Consider the following 27,635-nt stretch of genomic DNA (forward strand, 5'->3'; position numbering starts at 1 on the left):
TCTCTAGACCTGCCGCGTGGTGGCGCTCGGTCTGCTATCACTGACAGTGGCGACACGCGGGTCCGGCGTATACTAATGGACCGCGGCCGATTTAAAAGCTACCACCTAGCAAGTGTGGTGTCTGGCGGTGACACCACACTTTCTATGCATTCATTGTGAACACCATATGTTACACGATAAATATCAAAACAGTGGCTCATTTCCCGGCCACACACGAGGCAGCTGCTCTCTCGTTACCGAATTCAGAGCGTCAACAATGCGATGTCGCAGACTTTCAAGAGTGTCAGTCACAGGGGGGATAAAAACGCGGTCTTTTACGTAACCCCACAGATAAAAGTCACAAGGTGCGAGGTGTGGGGACCTGGGACGCCAACGGCGATGAAATTCATCTTCCGTTCCTCATCTTCCAATTCAACGTCTTGGAACGGTGTCATTCAGGTAACATAGGACGTGTTAAGAGAAGTTCTCAAACGCGAGACCCGCTGCTTCGTATGTGGCAGGAAATGAGCCGCCGTTTTAATTTTTGTTGTGTAACAACGTGGTGCTCACACTGAATACATAAAAACTTGAACTTTTCTCTTTCCAGAACGTTGGAACTGTGTTTCTACCTTTTGGAATTTGGGAGCAATAAATGTTTGAAATGTGTTCCTTCTTTTTGAATACTCCTGTACATAGTTGTCGGAATCTTACGTGTGTGGCTATGCAATGTGGTAATACTTGCCGAGAGGAAGGTGGTCCTGTGGACCTGGTAGAGGCGCCCTGCCGTCAGCACCAGCGGCTTCTGGGCGCGGCACATGAGGATCCGAAGGGTGCGCTTGAAGCGGGGGCTGCCTTCTATCCAGGAGCAGGCGTACGCTGCTGCCGACACCGCCTCACTCTGGAAGCAACAGTAGGCTGCTAGATACGGAGACAGCGTGCCTTGATTCTTCGATCTGTTCGCTTTTTTGCTACGGCTAATGTGAGGTCTGTGTACAAAAGTTCTCGGCGTAGACGTCCTGACACAGAGGTGGTTCTGCCTGAAGTGAAATTTTGTTCTTGTAATAGCGTAAGTTGAATTCAAACTTAATCTTCAGAATATTTTTGTTTACAGTTTTTAAAGTGTTTTGTTCAAGGGCGGAAGAAAGGAAGATTATGGTAGAAAACTCATCGACTTCTAGATTATCAGAAGATTGGAAATGATGGGGTAAGAAATCGACTGTACTCTTAACAAAGGAATCATCCCGGCATTCAGCGATTTGTGGGAATTGCAGGAAGGGGTTCGAGCCGCCATCCTCCCGAATGAGAATCATTGTCTAATCACGTTTTGCTCAAATGGATAAACTGGTATACCAGCCCGTTCTAAATCTTTGTCTCGTACGATTTCTCCCGAGGGACGTCCGTCCAAAAATGTTCGAACTTTTAAAATAGAATGCTCTTTTACTTACAACATTTACGAAGTGGGTGGCCAAATTCAAATGCGATAGTAGCCTGCTTCTTTTGAAAATGATCAAGTCAAGAACGAAAAAAGGAGCAAAAACAAATGAATTTATTGACAAATTCACAGTACTATATTGGACAATCGTCGGTTGAAAGTGTTTGATATAGCTGTCTAAAACTGTGAACACACAGTTGATGGCGTTAAGCACATCAGAAAGGAGATTCTTGAACCGCCCGTAGCTGAGATGAATGCGCTCAACAGGAATGCAGTGTGAGTCAATGATGTGCTCTACAGAGAACAGTGGCGCTGTGGTAAAAGCATTTTCATGAATATAGTTACGTGGACATCGTACTGTGGCTGACTGTAGCACTTTTGCAGCCATGGTAAATGTTTGGAATGGTTTGGCATGTGAAGTACTGAGGATCTTTATCTCGTAAAGAAGTCCTTCTTCGTGACGAGTTTAATTAAGAGAAAGATGGGATACTGTTGACAAAAAGATACTTGCATTTTGGCTATTCCTTCCTGTAATTTACAGAGACACGAGACCTGACCTGTAAATCCGCCTGTCACCATGACTGTTAGCGTTGTACCTCACAAACAAAAACAAGTGTTTGTGTTGCATCATGGTCAAAATTATTTGGAAGGGCCACAGAAGTAAATGGATACTGAAAATTGAATTAAGATCAGTATATTACTCTCAAGAACACAATCAGGCAGCCTTCACAAAATGGGAATGGTCTAGAATCCGCAACAGAGCCGCATATTTTTAAAAGGGTATGAGTTCTAATGTGATGGTTTTAAGATTGCTAGTACTTCAGAGTGTATGAATGAGACAATACATTAGTCTGTCTGTGTACATTTTAGCGTACATTCTATAGGACTCAGTAAAACAATGTTTATTTTATAGAAACATCAATCAGTGACTTATGCCCTTTTACATTAAAAGAGGCATCAGTCGTATTCATGCCCCTGTGAAAACGAAGCTTGGATAGCAGCCCTCAAGATTCAGCACATCATTTAATGATCTCTCCTCGCACCCCTAGATCACATTACCAGTAGTGTTCACAAGAAAACAGTATGCTGCAGTGGTTTGCCTGTTGTACATTTATGCCGTTGTTATACACGCAGTTAAACGTATATTGCGTTATACGAGAGTTGTTCAATAAGTAATGCCCCCACAATATTTTTTAAAAGCCGTTGATATACATAGACAAACGTCCTTGTTGGTGCTTCATATTTGACGTTTGTTCGAACCGTTCTGGCAGATGGCAGAGTCGTATTACAGCGTCAAAATGGCGTCTACACACAACTCACGTTACAAGAAGCGTGCTGATATTGAATTCTTGTGTGAAGAAAAAGAAACCGTGGCGAGCATCCAAAACCGTTTGTGTGTAGTCATGACGATGCTGCAGTTGATAGGAGTGCAGCTGGGCGATGGGTAAAGAAAATAACAGTCTCAGGAAATACAGAAACAGAGCTCCATGATCAGCCACGCTCAGGACGTTCTGTCACAGCCACTGCTTCAGACATTCCGAATCGTGCGGATGCCATTATTCGTGCCGACCGGCGCATCACAATTCGACAACTGGATAGAGCTGTCGGTCAGCGTTGGAAGTACGTCTGCAACGATAGAGATTCTGAGATATTCCAAGAGGGTCCGCAGCTCGTGGTCGTGCGATAGCGTTTTCGCTTCCAACACCCGGGTTCACCGGTTCGATTCCCGGCAGGGTCAAGGATTTTCTCTGCCTCGTGATGACTGGGTGTTGTGTGATGTCCTTAGGTTAGTTAGGTTTAAGTAGTTCTAAGTTCTAGGGGACTGATGACCATAGATGTTAAGTCCCATAGTGCTCAGAGCCATTTGAACCATATTCAAAGAGGAGCTCACGATGGATTCCACGAATGCTCACAGAAGCAAGCCCTGCAGTCCAGTCCTGGCACCCTCAGACTTCGATCTCTTTGAGCTGCTTCACGGTTCTCTAAGGGGAACACACTTTGAAGATGACGGGAGCGTCAGTGATGCAGTGAAAACATGGCTATGCCTACAGGACAAGAGCTTTCACCAGCAAGGAATACAAGCTCTTCCACAACATTGGCGCTTAGAACAGTGTGGATACTAAATAGAAAAACAGGACATGGACAAGACATGTTGATGTATATTGTCACCACATTCTGACTCTTAAAAATAAATGTTTTGAGACAAAAATATGGGGCATTACTTATTGAAAGAGCCTCGTATTTGGTTGGTGCATAAGTTAGTAGCGTATTTGTTTTGTATGTTGGTATTCTGATTGCTATGTGCTTATTTATCAATTATCACGTTTTATTTGTCGTTCATTGTTGCTATTTGAATTTACATGAGGGAGGGGGGATGGTGGGGGAGGCGGGGGACCAGAAATGCTGCATAGAATCAAACATGTTTCTGCCGTTTTGCGCATGACGTCAGATCGAACACTTCGCGCCTATATTTGTTGGAGGATATGTGGTTTTGTGAGCTTTCGCTTAGTTCCTTTTGTATAGTTAGATATTTGCAAATGAAAGTGTTTTGAGTGTGTGAAAGCAATGCCAGGTTGTGCTATTGTTGGCTGTAATTCTCACAATCACAACACTAAATGGGACATGATTTTATAAACATAGACTGAAGCAGCGAGTGAATATTTGTACCAAGGCCGGGAGACGAACCTGGCCCTCCTGCTTAAAAGGCAGGCGGGTTAGTCGCTAATCCACCTTGGCACAGCGATTCTCTCAGCTACAAGGATTACCCTAGCATGGCTCCCTCCTCAATCCAAATTCTCACTGCTTCACTCTATATGTATAAAATCATATCTATATGTGAGTAGTAAAGTCTCTGATACTGAGTTATCCCATTTGTGTCAGTACCTGTATTTGGGTTTCAGGCTGTATCCCCCATTTACATTTGATGTGGTGTTATTTCAGGACATGGAGAGCCATAGTAATTCCGTTAGTGTGTAAGGGGGAATTTAAAGTAGACTGTCGAATAGTGAGAACTTGGATCAAGGATGGAGGCGTACCAGGATAATTTCTACAGTTCTCTGTACCAGTCTGCCAACGTGGCTTAGTGGCTAACGTACATGCCTACTAAGCAGGAGAACTGCGCTCGATTGCCGGCGTTGGTAAAAATTTTCACTCGCTGTCTCAGCCTATATACATAAAATCATGTCTGTATGTGGACAGTAAATTATCTGAAATACTGTAATTTCATTTATATACAAGAGGGACTCTCGCGATGCAAGTCTGTGAAGGATTTCTCTGTCGAAATGCTATAGAAAAGACGCTTTGAATGTTGTAAATTCTGGAATATACTCTCATCATTTCAAATAAACTGCTGAATTTACCGCGGAAAAAGCGCTTAACAGCGTAGTATTAGAATCAGTGGTAGCACACCACGTTTAACAGAAGAAGGAAAGGAACCTTTCAGCATAGATCCATAGAAGAAACTACGGACTTTGCAAAATCTTTCTCCATGGAAGAAGAGCACTGGTAAATCTACGTGATTCAGAAGCAGCCAGTTTACAGAAGTACGTAGTGGCATTACAGAGGAGAAATGCTCATATGAAAACATGTGCAAAAATTGCAAGCTCGTATAGAAGATCTTCGAAGTCAGTCGGCATAAACGAAATGACGTCTTTACAATGAAGAAAGTAATAAAAAATGCAATTTTATCTCGTGAATTTAGTCGAGTACTGGGTAAAATACTCGTATTTTCACCCGATCAAATCAGAAGTTTGTTACAGGGGTGAAATGGGGTTCTATGAGTCAAAGAGGAAGTTATTTTTCAAGTCGATTTCCTTGTTCACCGTTGCGCAGAAAAGTTACCATTTTTCCAGGAAAAATATTCGGGTATCCTGTACCTGAAGTAGCAACCTTGAGTTCTTGGATAAACCGCTGTTTCAGTTACCACCAGGTATTTTGAAGGATGTTCTAGTTCGATTGGCTGATTCAGATGCTTCCTGCAAAGAAGGTTGGTTCAAATGGCTCTGAGCACTATGGGACTTAACTGCTGAGGTCATCAGTACCCTAGAACTTAGAACTACTTAAACCTAAGGACATCATACACATCCATGCCCGAGGCAGGATTCGAACCTGCGACCGTACCGGTCGCGTGGTTCCAGACTGTAGCGCCTAGAACCGCTCGGCCACCCCGGCCGGCTACAAACAAGGCACTTGAACAATTTTTTTGAGTGAAAACGACAATGCCCAATTGTCAATTGAAGTTCCTATAAAGTTGCGATAAATGCAAAATGAAAATGAACGTTATGTTGGTCGTGGTTACTCGTTAAAACTGTTTTCAGAGGCAACTTAGGAGACTGCAAGCTTATATCAAACATTTACGTCGGCAGAAAACTCAGAAAACAGATTATGTTTTGCGCTTTTTTACATTTTTGTATTCAAGAGATGCTTTTACTTATTTATGCATTTATTTTATTTTTTTCGTTTTTTAAATTAGCGATGTCTGTTTAAAAGCTGGTTAAGTTATTCGATGTAGAGGGAACATTTAGCAATAGCGGAATGCAATTTACATTTCATTATTTCAGTAGAAACAAAAACACACCGCTTAAAAGCGCGGCACACAAGCCATAGCGCTGTTGCCAAAGCAGACGCTGTTCCTTAGTGATGTCAAAGCGTCAGCCAATAGCAGCACTTATCGCTTACTGTCAAAGTTTACTTTTTTACCGACCTTAAGTTTACATTTTTTTCAGTAGGAGATAAGGAAGCCAGTTATTCTTCTGTTTGAGTTCAATAGCGGAGTGACAGCAGAGGAGGCAGGCACAAACGTTTGAACCGTGTGTGGGGATAATGTTATTGGACAGAGCATGGCCTTAAAATGGTTTTCTAATTTTAAGGAGGATCGTTTTGACATTAGGGACTCTCTACGTTCAGGAAGACCTTTGAGGTAACCTGTATCGTTAACGGTGACGAGAAACAGTGTCTTTACCCTAACATAAGTAAGAGAAAGTAATGGTTGAGCCCAAACACAGCAGCAACTCCCCATACTATGAACTGTGGTCATCCACCAAAGATAATGTTACACATCTGGTGGAACGGCGACGGTGTGGTGTACAGCGAATTGATTGCCCGAGGTATGGCCACAGTGCTGACATTTATTGCCAGCAACTCAGATGTCTTGCAGACGCAATCTAAGAACAACCACCAGAAGACAGCGTAAAGTGAAGCTGCTCCATGATAACTTTCGACCGCATTCTACTAGACTCACAAAACACACTATAGGAGAGTTGGATTGCGAAGTCATTCCTCACCCACCTTATTCACCTGATCTTGCGCCCTTAGATTTCCACCTTTCCCGCTCTCTATCGAATAAAGTTCAAGAACTTCCTTCCCAGTTGAAAATGTGTTCCGAACATGGCTCGAAGAGTTCTTCGCTCAAAACCATGTGATATCTACAGTCGCAGAATAGAAAAGTTGTCCCAGCTTCGGCAGGCAGTAGTAAATAATGAAGGAGAATATATTATTGATCAATAAAGTCTCTGTTATGTATATCTGTTGCCTTTGTTAAACTTATCCAAAAACGCAACGAACTTATGCACCAACCCATTAAGTTGGCGCTTTGGGCATGTTGTTTACCGATTATTTGTAATACAATGGGTGCTTCCAGCAGCACACAAATAGAATACATCTAACTTCGTCAAACCCCAGACAGTTGCTCACCTCAGAATAAGAATCACAATCTCAGCAGATTTCTGTTGTACGTAACCAATTTTAAAAAATTCAACATTAAGAAACAGCTAGAGGGCACAGTTTTTTTATCTTGCAATAGGGCTTTCAGCATTATAAAAAGAAAGCAAACATGCAGATCTTTTACTGTGTGTGATGTCAAAGACGTGGTTCTTACAAGTTCGAATCAAGGTAAATGTCTCGAGGTTGCTGCTTCTGAAATATTAGGTCTCAAATTATGGCAGCAGCTATTCTACAGGAAAACCAGAATCAGTGAAGAAACTCGAGTATTGGAAGACAAAGGTAGATGACATTCTCTGTCAGCACATTTTCATATTCTGTTTTTGATAATAGAAGAAAGGATTGTACTACAGCGCCTATAACAATCAATGGACTGATTAGTCACACCTTTAATCTAGGCCTCCAACATAATCCGTTGACTGTGCCACAAAAAATAGCTTAACCATCAGGACAGGCTCCAATTAAGTCTAACACAATTAAGGACTTGGAAAGACACCTGTGTTATCTGTCTGACAAACATCTATCTAATAGTAGGGCAACAGCGGAATCACCCCACTCCACACTGTTGCCAAATTTATTCAAGATGGTGGATCCAAGATGGCGGCCATAGAGATGGCAATGTCGCATTGACATTGTGGTGGGAAATTCGAAATTTGTTGGGAAATAGCTCATTTGGGCTGCCTCCACTAACCTAAATCCGCCCACCATCCGCTCCTCCCTCTTGTCCCCTCCCCTCCTCACCAACATCCAGAAATTGGCTGGAAAAGGACCCAGTCTGTGCTGGGTTGCTGGATATGATGGACTTAAGCCTTTCTTTTGTATGCAGTGCAGTATATTGCTTAATTAAACAATTTGAGTTGTCATAGATTGACCACTAGACAGTAGCTTCATGCAGTGTTTTCACCTTGAGGTCTGGAGGCCAACTGACCTAGTTCACAAGACCACCATCAGAGGGCACTGTTGACTGTGCCCCTCTGCTCACCTCCCGTGATGTAATACAAATAGGCACTGGGGAAAAAATGGTGGGAAATTCGTTCAGTCTGTGTCTAGCTGCTGGGCTAGGAGAACTCACAACAGTAGGCTGACCTAGCGAAATACCTGCAGCCTTCCTCCTCCTCATCCCTGGCGTACTTTCATTCTTTGTGGTGCACCCATCCAAGGCCATGCATGTTGAGGAGATTATCACCCCCTATTCGTGTATAGTAGAGTGTTGTAATGATATAACAAATGGTCAAGAAGAAATTATATAGTCTTATGCCTGATGGAGCTCCATAAGAATGGAGTTCGAAGCATTTTACATAAATCAACTGCACTATCAATTCTTAAGTATTGTTATAGGGTCTGGGGTCAGTACCAAGAAGGTACTGGTAAGACAGAAATGATAGTAGGAAATAAACATGTGCACTCTATGCAGGACATTAATGTCCAACATCTGACTTACATCCACCCTGCAAGTTTTCTATGCCTCTTACTATGGTGACAGACTTTAACATGATGAAACTACTTCATTCTACACCAAAGGAAAAAAACATAGTGTCTGTCATACACACTCAATATATTTTTCCAGAGGCATATAGCGCCCACTGTTCACATCCGATCAGGTTCAGAAATTGCACTATGCTCGCATCAGTCCTATAAAATGATCATCAGCAACAGAGAATGCCTCTTACAAGGAAACAAACACACAACAGCAGTGTTTGACATGTGAAATTTCACACTGTACTAACGCTAGATCCATAAACAGGACATCTGTCGTCTGTTAGGCAGATGTATATACAGGGATTGCAATACCTACAAACACCTATCATTTTGCTCTTTTTTTTTTAGATATGTAATTGTTCTGATGTTCCTGTCTTTGTTTAGACACCAGTGAACTTCGAGAAGTGACAAAAATAAAAAATTAGAGCCTTAACATCCCTGACTGCAGCAGAAAATATAAACTAAGCCCACTCAGCGTTTCAGAAAAGTGATGAAGACCACAGCAGCTGCAGGACTCAGAAATTTTTCGCTTTCTGGAAGCTAAAACTCCAAATGTGGTGAGAGTCTTGTTTAAAGTTGAAGAGATACTTATTTCAGCTTCCAATATCTTGATTTTGGCATGTAAAATCAGATATTGCTGCTGAGATCAGTTACAGGATCTATTTCCCACAAAAGCGTATGAAGTGTCCCAGGATGAAGATTGGGAGGTTTTACATGTGTGTCAGAACCTGCCGCGATCCTTTTAGAGTCTATGTTCGAGTGTGGTGGTACACATTGCGGAACTGAAGCAAACTGCTGTGCAGCAATCTTTTTGAAAGTGTATTTAGAGACATATTTAATTGGATTTCATAACTCTTGAGACAGCTTGTGCTCAAGGACAAGGGAAGACTGTGGTATATCACACAGAAGGGTACAAAGTGTGTAAGGTGGCAGATTGAATGAATGTCAATTTCGCACCTTACATGAGAGATTTTATATGTCATAACAAGTAGAGGAATATGTCACCTGACATACTTCAGCGATGATGAGCAGATTTGCCTATCAAAATGTGCAGTATGTAATGCACATGGATGACACTCAATTCGATTATATTAACACACTAAACTGCATGTCAATGAGCAAAAGGTGAAAAAAGCTGCTGGAGGAAACGTTTTAGTTTGGGGGCAGATGTGAGTTGTGTCGTCACAGGCTGAGTACAATGGAACACTTCTAAAAAGGGGTTGGTGACCCCCGGCGAGAGGGACAATGAATGCGCTGGGCAATACATCAATAGGAGCAGGTAGAAGGCCAGTGATGCTTGCAATGAGAAATTCTTTAGAAAAATGTATTGGTGAATTTCCAGATGGATACAAGCAGATCAGCGATGCAGTTGATTGAGTGAAATGCTCATGGTACGCACATGATGTATGCGTATAACTTTTGGGTATCAGGAGCAGGCACAAAATGTGTGATAGGCTGGAATAAACTGGGAAGGAATAGAAAGTGGCGATATTTTGACGCAGTTTGAAGGTAGGTACTTTGTGATTGATAGAAGTAGTTTCCACAAATGAAAGAAACGCTCCCATTGGTCAGAAAAAGCCATGACATGAAGCACGAAAGGACACATGTGGAGGGACAGTTTGCTACAAAAGAGGGGTGGGGAGGGAAGGGAGGAAGAGTAGTGGGTGGATTTAGGTTAGTGAAGGCAGCCCAAATGACATATTTCCTGACAGATTTTGAGTTTACCACCATGATGTCAGTGCGACATTACCACATCTATGGCCGCCATCTTGGATCCTCCATCTTTAATAAATCTGGCAATGATGCAGAGTTTGATGATGCCCCTGTTTCCATACTACTCCACCTTTCTATACAAAAAATTTGAAGTGGGCTGCAGAGAACTGTATCCAAGATGACGAGTGAATGGACTGTCAAACACTGATTATTGTTGTATAATGGCCCATTAGTATTGTCAAATGTTGATCTCTTAAATGTTATACTCAGGATCGGTGCAAGTTTCATGCAAAACAAGCAGCTAAGTTGACAGGGCTGCCAGAAATGCCAAAGGGCGAAGTTGTTTACATAGTCTGTGCGGTGAAAACTACCCATTTCCACACTCAACAGCTTTAGATTTATGTTTTAAGGTCACACGAAGAGCTCAAGTAATGGCAACTAGCTTGTGAGGGAGGGTAAGGGTAGTGGGTCGCTTGTGTGGAAAAATGAAGCTGGAATGGTGTGTGTGTGTGGGGGGGGGGGGGGGGCGCTAAATGATACCTTGCTTATATGGAAAAATTTTCTCGAACCTGCCCTGGTTACGTTGATGCTATCATGATAATGCTAAGGAGAATTAAAAGAAGTGTCAGGTTTCAGTATCTGTTAAAAAGGCATCAGTTTCCAGCTTTTAATGATTAACTATAATACCAAAATATAGCATTCGAAATTCATTCTCTTGTCTGACAATCACATTTGCGTCATACGACGTAACAGTGCTAAAAAAGAACCCACATAATGGTATTATACAAATTAAACAATTTTTCTCAGTTTCCTACAAATGTTTGTTGACAGAAGCCCCTTTAAAAACATATGATTCAGTTCTGGACTTCAAATGGTCCGAGCAACTCATTAACGGAAAATTGGTACAAGAATTACAGAAGTAAACAACTGCGTGAGTTCGTCCAGCCTTTCGAAACAAGTACACATAGTATTTCGAGGGAACCAGTCAACAGCAGCTATACACACACAATCAGTGAGCCATGATAGAGAAGAGTAAACGAGAACAAGAGCGCGGTGCTTACTGTTGTGACTTGGCAAGACAGCCAAGCCACTGGGAGAGGAAGCCGTAAAGCACGCGTTTAAGCTCACGCAGGCTGGCGTGAGGTCTGGAACAGTTAAAGGAATTGAGTCTAGTAAAATAAAGTACGGAGCTTCTGGAATACTTAACTTTAATCCATAATTGGTGAGCATCGGTCTGACGGTACATGCATCACAAGATAAATAGCAATTGATAACGGCGCCTTGCTAGGTCGTAGCAAATGACGTAGCTGAAGGCTATGCTAACTATCGTCTCGGCAAATGAGAGCGTATTTTGTCAGTGAACCATCGCTAGCAAAGTCGGCTGTACAACTGGGGCGAGTGCTAGGAAGTCTCTCTAGACCTGCCGCGTGGTGGCGCTCGGTCTGCAATCACTGACAGTGGCGACACGCGGGTCCGACGTATACTAACGGACCGCGGCCGATTTAAAGGCTACCACCTAGCAAGTGTGGTGTCTGGCGGTGACACCACACTTACCATCAGTGAACTGTAGCGTAGCCGATGGACAGCTCGCAGTCTTGGAAACGAGCGCTTGTTGTCGACGCAATCGCTATCCAGCTGCGCATTATTGAAAAATGCCACAGAATTCTATAAGGGTGTTTGCGGAACACGTCTGGCTTTGTGGTAATGATGTCCAGACGTGTTGCGACGAAGATTGCCACCAACTTGCACGCCTGTCTTCGATAAACTGCAACCGGCCGTTGGTGACCCTGGAGCTGCTTCAGAGTGGCTCTCTATAGCGTGCGTCTCCTGATTTTATCACATCGGGGGCGACACTCTAGTGTTACTACACTGGAGAAAAATAGTCCTATAGGGCCAACCCGACTAGCGGGCTAGCGCTACCCCTCCGGCGTCGGTCAGATAAATAGCGTGGGCGACGCCTAGAGCTTTCACGTCTGCCGCTTGGAGGAGGAGCCAAACACCCCTCCTCTCCCTCCACCCTCTCCCCCCTCCTCCGCCCACCACTATCACTTCCGCGGAAACAGCGTCTCTCTCTGCCGAACCGTTAACGTGAATCACGTTTGAATGTTATGGCTAAAATGTATCTTTTCATCAGGGCCAGCCTACGGAAAAATGAAAATTATGTCCACCTTTCCCCCCGGTAATTCTTTATCTTGGGAAATGATTGGTCACCTCAGAACCGCTGAGAAAATTTTTTGTCAAAGTGAAAACTGCCTATCAAATTTAACAGTTCATCAACTGTACATGCTGTCCTCATGTGGCTACTCTCATCTGATTCGTCCTCTCTGTTACAGTCAGAATCAACATTTGGATTTTGAATTACTCAGATAGTTCATGTCCTTCATCTTTGTCAAGCTGACCGAAACGGTGGTTGTGATCCCTCACTTGGGCGCATATGTGCTAGAAAAGTCACTCATTTACATGACTTGAAGGCCTTCCAGATACGTCTCAACTCTACAGTACACCTACTCTGCTGTACACACAAAGTAAATTAATTTTTCAATCGTCTATACATGGGATCAGTAACAGTTGTATCATTAATTCGTTAATAAGGAATGTTGTGTGTGAAACTTCGAAACTGTGTTATTACATTACAATATATGTTTCGTTTATTTAGTTAGAAACAACGCCAATGTATTTTCTCGTCCGTTTCTTGCTTACAATATAAACATCATTTCTGCGTTTCACAAGAACTTTCATCTTTCTCATTGGTACTGTACACAACGAAAACGGAATACCACAAACGGCGGCAAAAGAAGCAATGCAATGCTTGCAATGAAGTCTACTGGTAATGCAATATTTTTCGGACGGTCAGTAGAACAGACTGAGGCCAGCCACAGGGCGGAAGGAAGAGAGGGGAAAGAGTGTTCCCCTGCTCTGCGCCTCAGCCCTCGCAAATATTCTGCTAACATACCTGCTGTACTCATCCTCGCGATTTTGCTCTATTGTGTTGACTTTTATTTCAATACCATAAAAATTCAGATTAAACAACGTTACTTTTATAAACTACCTCATGCATACAGACCACAGGTAATACACAAATCTCATCTCATCACAGACAATTAGCATTCTGCTTTTTGCTGCAGTTGCCAGCCTTTGAATATATACAGCAAACATTGCATTTTAACAACTTTCTAAAATCGCAACAGCCACGTTTAAAATTCTGTGTTTATTTTAAGTAAATCTGAGTCATCATACAGTGCTCTTATGTCTCTTAAGTCTTGTGCACAATTTGTAGTATCTTCATCTTCATTGTTACAGAAAACACCGTAACTCTTAGTATCTTGTAAGTATTTCAGAGTCCTTTTGACATATTGGTTACCCCCTTTCTTTGGATCTTCTGTGAGGAGACTCTTATAATTGACTGTGAATCCAATATTTGTTCTGGCAAGTCAAATAAAGAAAACTTTCTATGGCAAAGATAGGAAAATTCCATGCGTTTCGTACTCTTGATATTCTTCAGGTTACTTCCCCTCTGGAGCTAAAACATAGACTTGCTGTCAGTCTCACTGAACTAACCCAGTGCCTTCTTCGCATACTGTTCTTGATGTAGAAATATTCCATCTTCTGTTTTCATTATTTGTTTGCCTTGGTAGACATCTCCACTTTTTACTGCAGACAATCTAAAATTCTTCTTCAGTGTCTTCATTATATTTTCAATTTTCTCCAACTCTCAACTCTTTTCCTCTAATGATTCGATCGTCAGTATGTATTGGCATGTGCATTTCTTTGTTTTCATCTTTAAGAAGGCATTGAGCTGACTCAAACTCAATTAGTCCTTCTGTTTTTAGTGAATCTGTCTGAACTTTATTCCATCATGATGGAGCTTACCCAAGTCCATACAGAGATCCTACAAAGCACAAATTCTTCTAACCTCTTGTATTCTTCAGGTAACTTCGTGAAAAACTGTTAACCCCGTTTCCAATAGTGAGTGGCAGCTTTTACATCACTCTCGTATGGAAATCTTTCTCTGTTCCAGGGCAACCAACAGCCTCAGTGAGCAGACGACTTCAATTGCGCTGAATACTTCCTTGAAATCTACATCACTTTACTGCTGACAGTTTCTGAGAACAGTCTACTCATATATCAACCATCTTCTTTGACTATGAAGATCCATTTGCTTGTCAAGATTTGTTAACTTTGTGCCTGCTTTGGATTCACCAATTTCATGCGTCATTTTGATGAAATGATTTATTTTCTTCTTCTGTTGTTTGCATTCTGTTTTTTTATGTGGAGCATTAATATCTTGTTCACGTGAAAGTGATGCAGTCTCATAATACTCATATTTGAATGGTTTCTTCAAATTGATCATACCTCTAAAATGGTAGTTCCTTCTCTCTTTAATCTAGCCTCTTTCTTCTTCAATTTCTTCTCCCTCATTTTCTTTATTTGGAATTTTGTTTACTTTATCGTTAGCCTCATTTGATTCTTCACCAATAAAAAGATTTTCTTTACAGTTTCTTTTATTGCTCTCTGTTCAGGTTCAACACCTTGACGTTTGTACACAACGTTCTGCAGCCATTAGGAGGCTAACCAAAAAATGTATGGATTACTTCCTTCATTCAGATAAAACACCTCTTGACGTCTGTGCAAAACGTTCTGCAGCCATTAGGAGGGACACCAAAAAAATGTATGGATTACTTCTTTCATAGAGTAACATTTTGATTGGTAGTTGGGCTTCTGTTGGTTAAACATGTAAGTATGAGCACTGCTTCTTTCCAAAGACCTTTCTACAGTTCGCTATTGAGGTTCATATCTCTTGCCTTGTTCATTACTGTCAGATTTGATCTCTGTGCATTCCCAGTGAACTGAGGCCTATAAAGAATTTTGTAATGTAGTACCATTCTTTTTCCCTTACACAACTGCTTGAATTCACGTCAATCTTTATCACATCTTGAGACTGAACTGACTTACACCTCTTTCCTAATGTCCTAAAAAGTCAATTTTTTACATAAGAGAAGCGTCAGTCACGACCAGGCCGATAAATTGTCATCCTGCCCTCATAAATTCCTTAAACGCAACTTTTCATGTAGAACAGTTTTCTCCTGATGGTTAGTTAGGAGTCCCGAGAAAAGGTGGTGTTGACAATGAACGGGACGTCTTGCACAGATTGAGGGAGGAGTCGGACCTACTATCGACTGGTTCTTAATTACACTTAAAAGAAAGCTAAAGTTTTGGTAGTACCGAGAATCGAACCTGGGACCTCTGCACGGAAATAATTCGAAAGAAAATAAATTGACATGCAAGTTCTGTGTACTTTTACCACTGTTATGCCACACAAAACCACAGTGTGCTAAGCAGTGGAACTGTAATAAACGTGCAGAACTTGTATGTGGCGTACAACGTGTGCTTGGGAGCATGAAGATCCTAATGCTACTCGTAGATGTCTCGGGTCCAAATGTATCCTACCATCAGACATTGCAGGATCCCTGTATACTCGTTCTGTTCAGATATTCCTAACACGAGGTGAAGATTTGAATTTCGTCAATTCGGGGGACAGAAGAAAGCAAGAACTGGCTTGAGAACAAAGAGGGGGAGGGGGAAGGGGATGGAGGAGAAGAGAAGTATTAAAACCCTAAACTCACGGCAGGCGAGAGCTCCAGTCAGCTTCATTTATTCTCTAGCCTCATACACGAGAGATGAAGTTGAGTGGCTCTGTAGCCAGGGTCGCAAACGTACACGCAGGAGTTTAATAACTGTGTGTACGCTTATGCTTTTGCGTTCGACCGGGGGGGTACTCCACTATGTATCCGGCAAGGAGAGGAGAGGTGGGGAGTAAAGTTCGTTTAAAAAGAGTCTCAGGAAAAGAGCGTATGCGATACTGTTGACGGTAGGCAGTTCGTCAGATCGGGATGTTGAGCACCTACATTCAATGCACCCGCTAAAGATACAAATCTCACGTGCTGCCTGGAAAAGGCCGATTGTGGATGCACAAACAATACCGTTTCCAGTTAGGCTGTTAAACAATCACTCAGTGTCTCTCAGTCAACGAAGGCATACGACATTTTCTTTCATTGAATGGCACGCTTCAGCGTTTGTGAGTTGCAAAGCTGGAATCAAATAGCAGAGTCTTCGGACCTGGAAGAAATCGACATGATGAATAGATTTGGCTCTTAATGAGTTCAGTGTTATTGAATTTTGGTGCAGCAACTTTACGGGTTATTCCTTTTAAGCTGATATGGGCTATGACGTGCACGAGCTAAGGGAGATCACCAGTTTATGACTCTCGTAGCCGACGAGGGTAACCATCGTGAAGGTCTCCTGCACAGCTTACAACTGCCAAAGCAGCATGACCAGGTGACAGTTCCGATTTCTTGCTCCGGCCGTCCGAGCTTCGAGTGGCAAAACGTTTAGGAGCTATGCTAAGTAGGAAATGATACCACAGGCTGAACAATTGAATTTCTTGCTGGACGCTCAAAGTGAGCAAATAAATTACCAAAAGCTGTCCGCAGGGATCAGTATGCGGACCTTTTAACCACTCTCGGAACTATTAGGAGCCTAGAATGCGGTGGATGGAACCGTTCCCCATGCAAATAGCATTCAAATTGTGGTGTCTGTTTGGTTCCAGAGCAAAGCTAGAAGAGACAGCGAATCGTCCACAGCAACGGTGTGTGAACAGAAAATTAAAAACAGCTGCATGAAACTTACGTATCTGCTGCTTAATTGTAAGTTATCTGTAACCAGGAATCTTGCCATTACTTTGATGGTATTTCAAGAAAAATAGATATTGTTTGCAGGTAAATTTGTGTACAAAGTAAGGACAAAACACCTTTTTCGACACATACAGCCACAGGTTCACAAAAAGCATCAAAATTGGACACATTCTAGTCCGTGTCAGCGGTACAGATTACAAAATACCGTTTTAATCTGGGCGTTATCTTAAATGCAGTGGTCAATTTACTATGCAGTGTGCCGACACGTCAATTGCTGCTAAACAACTACCGATCATACTGAAGTGACTGCAACAAAGGATATGTCTAGGAATCTAGGGACTCTTCAAAATTAAACCAGCTGAATCCTTATTTGGGATTCTTGGAGTCTTCCCAGTCGATATAGCTATGAGATATATGGTTGCATCATATGACTATGGCGAGAAAACCTGAAAAGTATCTATGACATTACAGGTTCCAAAATGATAAATAAAGACAGCTTAAAACACTGAAAAATAAAAGTGGCAGTTTGATTGGGATGAACTTACTGTGTATTCTATCAGGCTTCGGAACTGCAGCCGGATCAAGTTGACTTCTTTCCACAATGTTTCGGATGGCAACTGTCCAACCATCTTCAGGTGAGTGCCCTCTTCTAGAGACTGTAAGTTTTGTTTTTATTTATTGTAATTTTATACCCCTGCCCTATATGTTCTCAATCCACCGCTCTTCAGTCAAGTGGCATTATAAAATATAAAAAATGGAAACTTATACATAAAAAAGGGCAGAAAAAAGGGATATAAAAACACAGTAAATCGAGACAATGGAAGTTGAATCATACACTGAAATGGGGATGTTCTCGGGGGGGGGGGGGGGGAGCAGTTAAAAAAGTCGACATAAAATAACACAGTCGGCGAGTTATGGGGCACTTAAAATACACTGGAGACACACACACTAGTGAAAAGTCGCCCACAGTATAAAAACACAGAGAGCGAGAGACACTTAAAAAAACCACTGTAAGTGATGGAGCACATACCAAGAATGAAAACCGCTGGTAGGGGCCTGCCGAAGGATGGGAACCTGAGAGGAGGGAAAAATAGGGGAGAAGAAGTTGCATTGGGGAAGGGGACGCTGGTGGGGTGGGAAGAAAAGAAGGAAAAGGAGGGGGGGGGCACCAAGAGACAGGAAATGGGTGGGGCAGGAGATGTAAGGCAAGTTAGGAGGGTGCACAGACAACACAGAAGGGGGCACAGGAAAGGGAGGGGTGCAGAATGGTGGAAAACCGTTCAGGGGAAGGGAAGAGGAGGGGAGAGGGAGCCCTGAGGAGTAGGAGGGGGAAGGTGGGTTTACAGTTGCCAGAGATCAGACCAAAGCTCAACATCTGGGAGGGGTAGGTGCTGGAAGTTGCATTGGGAAAAGTGGTGGAGGGTGTGGATATGGAGAGAGGGCAGTACGCAATGGTAAAGGTGCAGCAACGACCAGGGGTGGAGACGAGTGAAGACACCAGGGGTGGGGGGATCACGTCGATGGCTGATGTACAGGATGCAGATGTGTTCGAGAAAAAGAAGAAGATGGAGAATGGGATGAGTTTATGGACGATTCGCTTGGGGAACGGAAGGCAGATACAGAAAGTGAGGTGGAGTGTGTGGAGGTCTAGGATTTGGAGGGCTTTATAGAATCTGGGAAGGGCGGAAATCGAAGTGACACTGGCATAAAAAAGGATGGGGCAGATCAAAGATTTGTAGGTGTGAAGGAAGGTGGAAGAACACAGTCCCCTTGTCTGGCCAGACAGGAGTTTCAGGAGGCAGAGTCTATTGTGGGCTTTGTGTTGGATCGTAAGGAGATGGGGAGCCTAGGTGAGGTGACAGTCGAGGGTGAGGCCAAAGTATTTCGGTATTAGAGGGAGGTGGATGGGACGACCATAAATGGTGAGTTAAAAATTGCGGAGCTGGAAGCAGTGGGTGCTATGACCTATGTTGATTGCCTGTATCTTGGAAGGGTTGATGCGAAGGCGCCACTGGTTGCACCAGGCAGTGAACTGGTCGAAGAGGAGGTGTACAGGTGGGGGAGGTTTGGCCATATCGGCAGTATACAGAAGATAGGGGAGGGGGGAAAGGACGGAGCTCTGGGGAACGCTGGCAGTGGGATATAAGGTACAGGAGATGGTATTGTGGATAGTGACATAGGAGGGACAGTGGGAGAGGAAGGAAGCAATGAGACGGACGAAATTGATGGGGAGAGCATAAGTCTGGAGTTTGAAGAGGAGCCCAGGATACCAGACATGGTTGTAGGCGTTCTGGAGGTCGAGGGAAACAATGAAGCGAAGGGAGTTAAATTGGAGGGAAAGGAGATTGGTAAGGTTAAGGAGCTGGTCATCAGCTGAGGAGGAGGGCCAGAGCCACACTGGGTAAGGAGAAAGAGGTGGTGCCAGTTAAGGAGGCGATGAGTATGGCGGGAGAGGATCGACTCTAAGACCTTACTGAACATGGAGGCGAGGCAGATGGGATGAAAAATGGCTCAAATGGCTCTGAGCACTATGGGACTTATCTTCTGTGGTCATCAGTCCTCTAGAACTTAGAACTACTTAAACCTAACTAACCTAAGGACATCACACACATCCATGCCCGAGGCAGGATTCGAACCTGCGACCGTAGCAGTCCCGCGGTTCCGGACTGCGCGCCTAGAACCACGAGACCACCGCGGCCGGCAGATGGGATGAAAGGAAGAGGTGTCAGAATAGGGTTTTTTGGGTTTAGGAACAGCGGGATATGGGAAGTCTTCCCCAGGTCAGGGTAAAAGCCAGTGGAGAGGAGGATGTTGTACAGAGTAGCAAGAGCAGCCAGGAAGAATTGGGGGGGGAGAGGGGGATTCCTTAAGGTGGCAGCAGGTGACAACATCATGACCAGGGGCAGTGTTGTGTTTGGAGTGGAGGACGAGTGTGATGTTACGTGAGGTGATGGGAGTGTCTATGTCTGAGGGGATAAATGATCCAAGTACCAGAAACTAGGGCCGAGCAGTGGGACAGAGGTATCAGTGCGGTCAAGGATGGGGGGAAGAGGGAGTAGTCAAAGTGGGTATCATCAAGAACGCAGAAGACCTCGGAGAGGTGGGATGGCGCGGAAACGCATTTGTATTGACTGCCGTCACAGGAGCATCCTCTACTAAATCCGCGCCCTCTGCAAGTACTGTTATATTCGTGGCATGCAGGCGCTTGTGTGAAGGTGAAACTACATGTTCACTGTGTAAGGTGTCGCAGTCCTTTGCACACTGGGCTCAGATTCGGGAGGACGATGGTTCAAACCGACGTCCTGCCATCCTGATTTAGGTTTCCGTGATTTCTTTAAAAGCGCTTCAGGCAAATGCCGGAATGGTTCCTTTGAAGGGCCACGGCCGAGTTCCTGGCACCGATGGCATCGTTTGGTCCCCTCACCCAAATCAACCAATCAAACTATATGTCCGCCTTTTGTCGAAAGCGCGCTCACATCGCTAAAAATAAACGTCAGATGTCGCCAGACGTGTCATTATGAATAAAATGTTTTCTCTCAGAAGAAATTAGAGAGATCACTGGGTCCCACGCCTTGTCCAGTATAAAACCGCCGTCATGATTAATAAGTTTCTTTAATTACTGAATCCCAAAAAGTTCTCGCTGGGGCTAAGATTTTTGTGGCAGAATAATCCATAGAGTGTCCTGAGGTAATACAGTGCTCAGCTACGGCCGATTTACTGGGTTGCGAGAGGCGAGTGTGGCGCTGATGTTCAACGCACCTTTCATGTACTGCGCGTATCATCTGACCTTTTGTAAGCTTTGCCACGGCGGCAAGGAATCTGGTAAATGCCGGTCTTCCGCAGATCCAAATCGTTTTTTACCGAACCGAGAAAGGCCTAAAATTCGCCGTTGGCCGGAAAAGTGCTTTAACTTGATGTTTCCTTAGAATCCTGCCTGCTTTAGACGAGGGGTTGCCGGCATATGGAAGGAACGCCCTGACCTTGAGCAGCTACTTAGCACTGTACTAATCTGATGTAGAGAGTAACCATTATTGTTGAACACCGACTGTAGATGTTCTAGCTCCTTTGTAAGGCTGTCTCTATCAGGAACAGTACGAGCCCGGTGCACCAAGACTCTAAGCAGGCCGGTAATTTGAGAATGGTGATGGCAACTCGACGCTTGTAGATAAAGATCCGTATGTGTGGGCTTACGGTAGACAGAATGTCCTAATGATCCATTTTCCTAGTAACCAAGACGTTCAAAAACGGTAAGCAACCATCCTTCTCTATTTCCATCGAAAACTGGATGTTCTTGTGGGTTGAATTCAGATGTTGCAAGAAGCGTGGCAGTTCTGTTCACCTTGAGGCTACACTACAAAAGTGTCGTCTACATATCGCCAGAAGACTCTCGATTTAAGTTCTGCCGGATCAAGTGCCCTTTCCCCAAAGCTTCCATAAAAAAGTTTGCTGCCAAAGGGGAGAGATGACTCTCTCACTCTTCTCTAGGATCCCTCCGATGGATTCATTGTTATTCATCAGCAGTAAGTTCAAAGCTGATATAATAGCGCTGTTTCATAATACCTTTCCCCCAACCTACTTTGTATTCAACAGTGGATATTTTGAACATGGATAATCCTCTCTCTGCTCTGGTAACAAACCTTTTTATGGAGTATTTTGAGGAGAGGGCACTTGACTCGGCATTACTTAAACCAAAAGTCTTCTGACGATATGTGGATCATACATTTTTAGTCTCTCATTTACCGGCTGCCTTTGGGAAAGCATCTTCGCGCTAATTTTTGGTGTAAAGATAGCGGCGTGATCTAGCAATCTCCGACTTGAAGCCACCCCCTGAACTTACAAGAGCCTGACGATATCCAGCACGCCGTACTTTTCTTGTAGCTGAACTTGTCAGACTATATCCATGCTCCTCCCCATCATTACGTTGTATCCTCACCGTCCCACCATCCCCAAACCACAAGCTCCACTCCTTCTTCGAGAATCCCGTCGCATGTACCGCTCACTTCTGCAGACTCGTCACTATAATACACTCACACACCGCCGGCAAATATGGAGACATATCAGGAATTTATTAAATGCAAGAAAACGTCGGGATATGCGCCAGTCATACGCCAGATTCAACACTACACTCCACATCAACTCTTCCAAGTACTGGGAAGCATTCCATCGACTCATAGGCAACAACCCCATAACTCATTACCTGCTCCTCCACAACAACCATCTCATACCTGATAACCTGAGAATACCTGAGCACTTTGCATTCTATCTCTCTGACGTCTTCACCATCTCTGATGACCCTAATTTTGATTACTCCCTGTGCCCTACCATTCACAAATGTACTAACTTTTCTGTACCGGCTTTCAGTACTTGGGCAACATACCACATACAGAATGAAATACGACAATCACAACACATGACATAAAACTTGTACTTCACAGAAAATGCAACACATCCCCTGGCGACAAACGCATCACTTGTTGATACTTTAAAAATACCTTCTTTCTCGTCACTCTTGCGACCCTTCACACCACTATTCTCACCGCAAGTGACTATCCTGAGCTTTGAAAACCTCCAAAATCCTCCTTTTCCTCAAACCGTACTGCTGATGCATCCTCCTATCGCCCCAAATGCCTCACCTCAGTGTTCAGCAAGGCCTTCGAGTCCATCCTCTCTCAACACAGCCATCAACACCTGAACCAACACCACTTTTTCGCAGTTAACCAGTGTGGCTTCCATCACAGTTTCTCTTCTCATGACCTGCTCCTACACCTAACCCATCTCCTATCCCACCAGCTCAACTCCCGTGAATCTGCTGTTTTTGTGTCCCTTGACCTGGCCTACGACTGTGTCTGGCATTCTGATCTCATTTTCAAACTCCAGACTTACATACTTCCAATCAGCTTTGTCCACCTTATTGCATCCTTCCCATGTATGCTCATCCTTTGTTACTATTAACAATACCAGTTCCCATACCTTTCATCCCTCTGCAGGAGTGTCTGCACGAGTGCCACAAGGCTTCGTCCTCTCTCCTGGACTTTATCTCCTCTGCACTACTGATATGCCCAAACCACCTCGACGGTCTTCCTCCTTCAGTATGCTGATGACACTGCTTTCCTTGGAGAAAGATTTGGGGAATTCTTGTAAATCTCTCGCAGCAATGGCTGGAAGGCAGTAGCTAAGGGAGCGATTGCCACATCAGATGGCAGGCGCGGTCGATGTTGATATTTTGGAAATGATTCTGCGAGGCAGGTTACGACACCGATCGCAGAATAGAAGGCATGGGCCGGCGAGCACTGTATACAAATGTGAAGAAATCAGGGCTGTGCAGGGCGCTGACATGCTGTGAAGAACCATACCTTGCAGTTACAATAGCGCCCAGTGACCTGTGTGTAGGGACCGAAGTGGGCCGAGGAAAACTGACGTTGTAATTATCAAAGAGCACTGCACTTGTCCCCTCCAGAGAAACTATGCCAGAGGCGTAGGAGAAACATATTCAAATACTCGAGCCCGGAGGCTCAATGCAGGCAGTCGTGTCTCCATTCTGTATACGTCTAGAACCAGAGAGAATGACGATTGTTTAAGTTGCAGGCCAAACACGACGACCTTTTGGTGATGGATATCGGCGGCCAACCGCCCCGCTGAAGCTTTCTCCAACCTCCGTTGCACGTCATTGCTGTGGCGGGGCGCGCCGCACCTTGGAACTGCACTGGTGCGAGGAGCGAGAGGCCTGCTGGTCTCCACTCTCTGGGTGGCATCGTCCGGCAGACAGCACGCTGCCGTCAGCAGGCGCTGGACCGGGACGCGAACTCGCAGCCTCCCGTGTGCAGAGCTGTCTGCGGGCACTGAACGAGCTGCTCTGTGCGGACAGCCGGAGCTTCTAAGGCTGCTTCCCTCCGGTGCTGTACATGGGGTCCACGAGTCGCGCTTGAAGGAGCATGTAAGCGTATTGTCATATCGCTGGCTGAGTTGTGGAGTATCTTTGCGGGCATCCGCGTCTGCAGAGTCGAGCGCGGGACACGGAACTGTTATGTTGTGTAGTGTGTAGCTCTGCATGTGAGGGGCATTGTTAGCATGGAAGTTGAAGTGTGTTGCTACAAGTGTTATTACAGCAAAATGATAAAATAAGTAAATGATTCAGAGGAAAGTGCGTCATGAAGTAATTTAAAAATGATCAGTGCTGCTGATAAAGTATATGTGTATCCTCTCGTTGCATGTCGTACCGTACTGTATCAATCATCCGCGCCGTGTTCGGTCTCCCAGAATGAACTGATGTGAATCAGTAACAAATTAGTTATCATAAAAGAGTGCAGTCAAGTGCCAGTGATTTGTAGCGAGCTTGCGGACGTGCGTTCGATCATCGTTTCCGCATTATCAACAATCAGCCGCGCCGCGACGGTTACGCGCACGCTCGTACAACTGAAGAACTGTGAACTGTAAATTTAACCTTGTAAACAGTGATAAAATTTATTACTAATGTCAAGGAGGACTGGTAGCAAATATCTGTGTATGCGTCACGAGCGTAAGAACTTTTGTGCGACCATTCGGCTTCCGCATCATCAACAATCATCCGCGCCGTGTTCGGTACGCGTACGCTCGTCCAAGTGGACAGATAATCATCAAGACTGTCAGTTGGGATAAACATTTACGACTTACAGTGTAAACAGCGCAACCTTTGATTTCCGTCTCGTCCCAGAATATAGATGTTCATACCAGACGTAGAACAGTATTGTGCTTAACGTTGAGTGGCTTCCCTTATTCGCTGGGGTATTTCGATAAATAATTTCAGGCAAGCCAGCAGCAGTGTGGAGCAGAACAGTACGACCGCCGCGGAATTACCAGGTACGTGGTGTGGACAGGGCGCACGGTCAAGAAAAGCAGGAACGACAACCAGTTTAAGGTACCACCCCACCCAGTTGTATCCCCGGGCGCGTTACAAGCAGTTTAGCCGAGTTCCGGGCCACGGGCACAGTTAACGCACGTGGTAACCATTTAGCAGTGGCGCGAGTAGGATCGCTGCGTCCGTAAGAGTGGGCAACCGAACACCGACGCTACAGATTCCAGCATTGGCGCTGACCCACACACTCTGTGCGGCGCCATCGCCGAGTTCAGCACAAAGCCGGCGTGTTCCTTCAATGTAATAAAGTCAATGACACTCTTGCCTGTGTTTCTCTCCACGCTTCGGCGTGAGTCATCCCTCTCTCTCAAACCATATCTCTTCGTCATTCTGACGTAGTACATGAGCTTGGGGGATGGGGGGGGGGGGGGGCGGAAGGGGGGCGCTTGTAAGAAAGACAAATAACGGAAAGAGAAAAGTGACGACTGTTGTGCGACACAGATACAAGCTGAGAATATAGCGTGAGGAAATGAAAGATTCACTTAGGGAATACTTCGTTGGATTCGTCAGGATAAGAAGAGATCCAGTCGACCGACTAATGAAGCTAGAGTAAACGACATCTGCTGGATGAAGCTGACTTTCGTGATGTGCGGAGAAATTAGAACAATATGACATCTCGCAGTAGTTGTGAAATTGTTGATGACGGTTATTCCACAGTTTAAAGCCATATTGACTCTTAATCGATCCTGACTGTTTCAAAAATGTGCAAAGATATTTGTTTCCGTGTAAAATTTTGTCATGAGTCGTAACATTTAGCATTTTGTTGACCTACTTAAATGATTTATTTACTGAAGTAACATGTTTCGAGGTATAAACCTCATCTCTAGGCTACAGTGGCAATAAAAAAAGCTTAACAAAAATGCACATAGATATTAAATTTGTTTTCTACGTTCTTGGCATTTGCTGTGGTCATCTTTGTTCATATGAAACGACTGTTTTCTTGTGATGTGTTCAGTTACCTCCATCGCTAATACACCTTGGATTGTTCACTAACTTGCAAAGGACTCATAAAACATGACATCACAACTTTGCAGTTTACAAGATGGTTTACCTCCATCTTGTTTTTACTGGACAGTAGAAACAAGACGTCGCGTTATGTCATTTCCATGTTTGTGAACAATGGTGAGGTAAATGAAAGTACTACAGGATGGCAGTCATTTCATATGAACAAAGATGATCACAGCGCACACCAATACTGTATGAACAACTGTAATTATCTATGCGTACTTTTGTTAAAAGTTTCTGTGTTGAAACTTCTGGGCAGATTAAAACTGTGTACCCGACCGAGACTCGAACTCGGGACCTTTGCCTTTCGCGGGCAAGTGCTCTACCATCTGAGCTACCGAAGCACGACTCACGCCCGGTACTCACAGCTGTACTTCGCCAGTATCTCGTCTCCCACCTTCGAAACTTTACAGAAGCTCTCCTGCCAGAAGAAGTTTCATATCAGCGCACACTCCGCTGTAGAGTGAAAATCTCATTCTGGATACATCCCCCAGGCTGTGGCTAAGCCATGTCTCCGCAATATCCTTTCTTTCAGGAGTGCTAGTTCTGCAAGGTTCGCAGGAGAGCTTCTGTAAAGTTTGGAAGGTGGGAGACGAGATACTGGCAGAAGGAAAGCTGTGAGTACCGGGCGTGAGTCGTGTTTCGGTACCTCAGATAGTAGAGCACTTGCCCGCGAAAGGCAAAGGTCCCGAGTTCAAGTCTCGGTCGGGCACACATTTTTAATCTGCCAGGAAGTTTCATACCAGCGCACACTCCGCTGCAGAGTGAAAATCTCATTCTGGAAGTTTCTGTGTTGCTACTGAAGGCTGAAGATGAGACGTGTACCTCGAAACATGTTGCTACATTAAGTCATTTAAGTAAGTCTACAAAATTTTGTGATGAATAGTGGTCTCCCAAAAACATTTTCGAGGTTACTCTACATTTTCTCTTCTTGCAATTTATTAAAGAGAACCGGTAGAGCGCTCTACGTATGTGGGATGTCCCAATTTTAGGCAACTTCTACGGACTTGAAGGTGAAGTACTTCATGAGAACTTTCTTACATTTATTTGTAAATCAGTATTTTATCAGTTACATGACACCATAAATGTAGACCAGTACTGAAAATTAGGATTATTCTTATTATTAGGTGTGAATATAAATTATCTCTCAAGAATTACTGGCAGCATGAACTACCTGTTCCATAACATGATGTGCCGCCCAACAGTAGAGATAAACTTGGCCACCCGGAACGGGGAGGAATCCAGCACACCGGAACACTGCGCTGAGGTCCTCGCTCTGAAAACAGAGACGCTTACATGACATTTTGTTGTAAAAAATACCACGAGCTGCAATTTTTTAAGTTTATTATCCTGCAACCAGCTTCAAACTTGAGGTTATGATCTAGTGGAACTAGGATACAGTAAAGAAAGTACAGAATAAGAGCATACAATTTTATTAAGATATATTTAATGCAGTATGATACTCAGTTAAGTAACTAAGCACTTATTTTTAACATTTTTCACCGTGAATACTACATGTGTACAATATGAAAAAGTAGTAAATGATTATTTATTACTGTGCATACATGTGATCTTATAAATACAATATGATGTACAAATTAACCATGGTGACACGTACCAGCAACAACTACATTTCACATTCAGTCAAAATATACCCGACGATTGATACAGCATCGTCAAGTTTGGAATACAACGGTATCTATCTGGGTTGTACATTTTAGTCTAT

General features: G+C 43.9%; 1 protein-coding gene across 1 annotated transcript in view; it reads right to left on the reverse strand.

Moving 5' to 3' along the window:
- LOC124545889 overlaps positions 1 to 27,635 on the reverse strand; it is a 113,570-nt gene that overhangs the window by 52,658 nt on the left and 33,277 nt on the right. The window contains exon 4 of the mRNA XM_047124848.1: positions 722 to 877. Within this exon, the coding sequence (XP_046980804.1) occupies positions 722 to 877 (156 nt within the window). The remainder of the gene's footprint in view (positions 1 to 721; positions 878 to 27,635) is intronic.

This window comes from Schistocerca americana, chromosome 8 (assembly GCF_021461395.2).
Source record: "Schistocerca americana isolate TAMUIC-IGC-003095 chromosome 8, iqSchAmer2.1, whole genome shotgun sequence".
Lineage (NCBI taxonomy): Eukaryota > Metazoa > Arthropoda > Insecta > Orthoptera > Acrididae > Schistocerca > Schistocerca americana.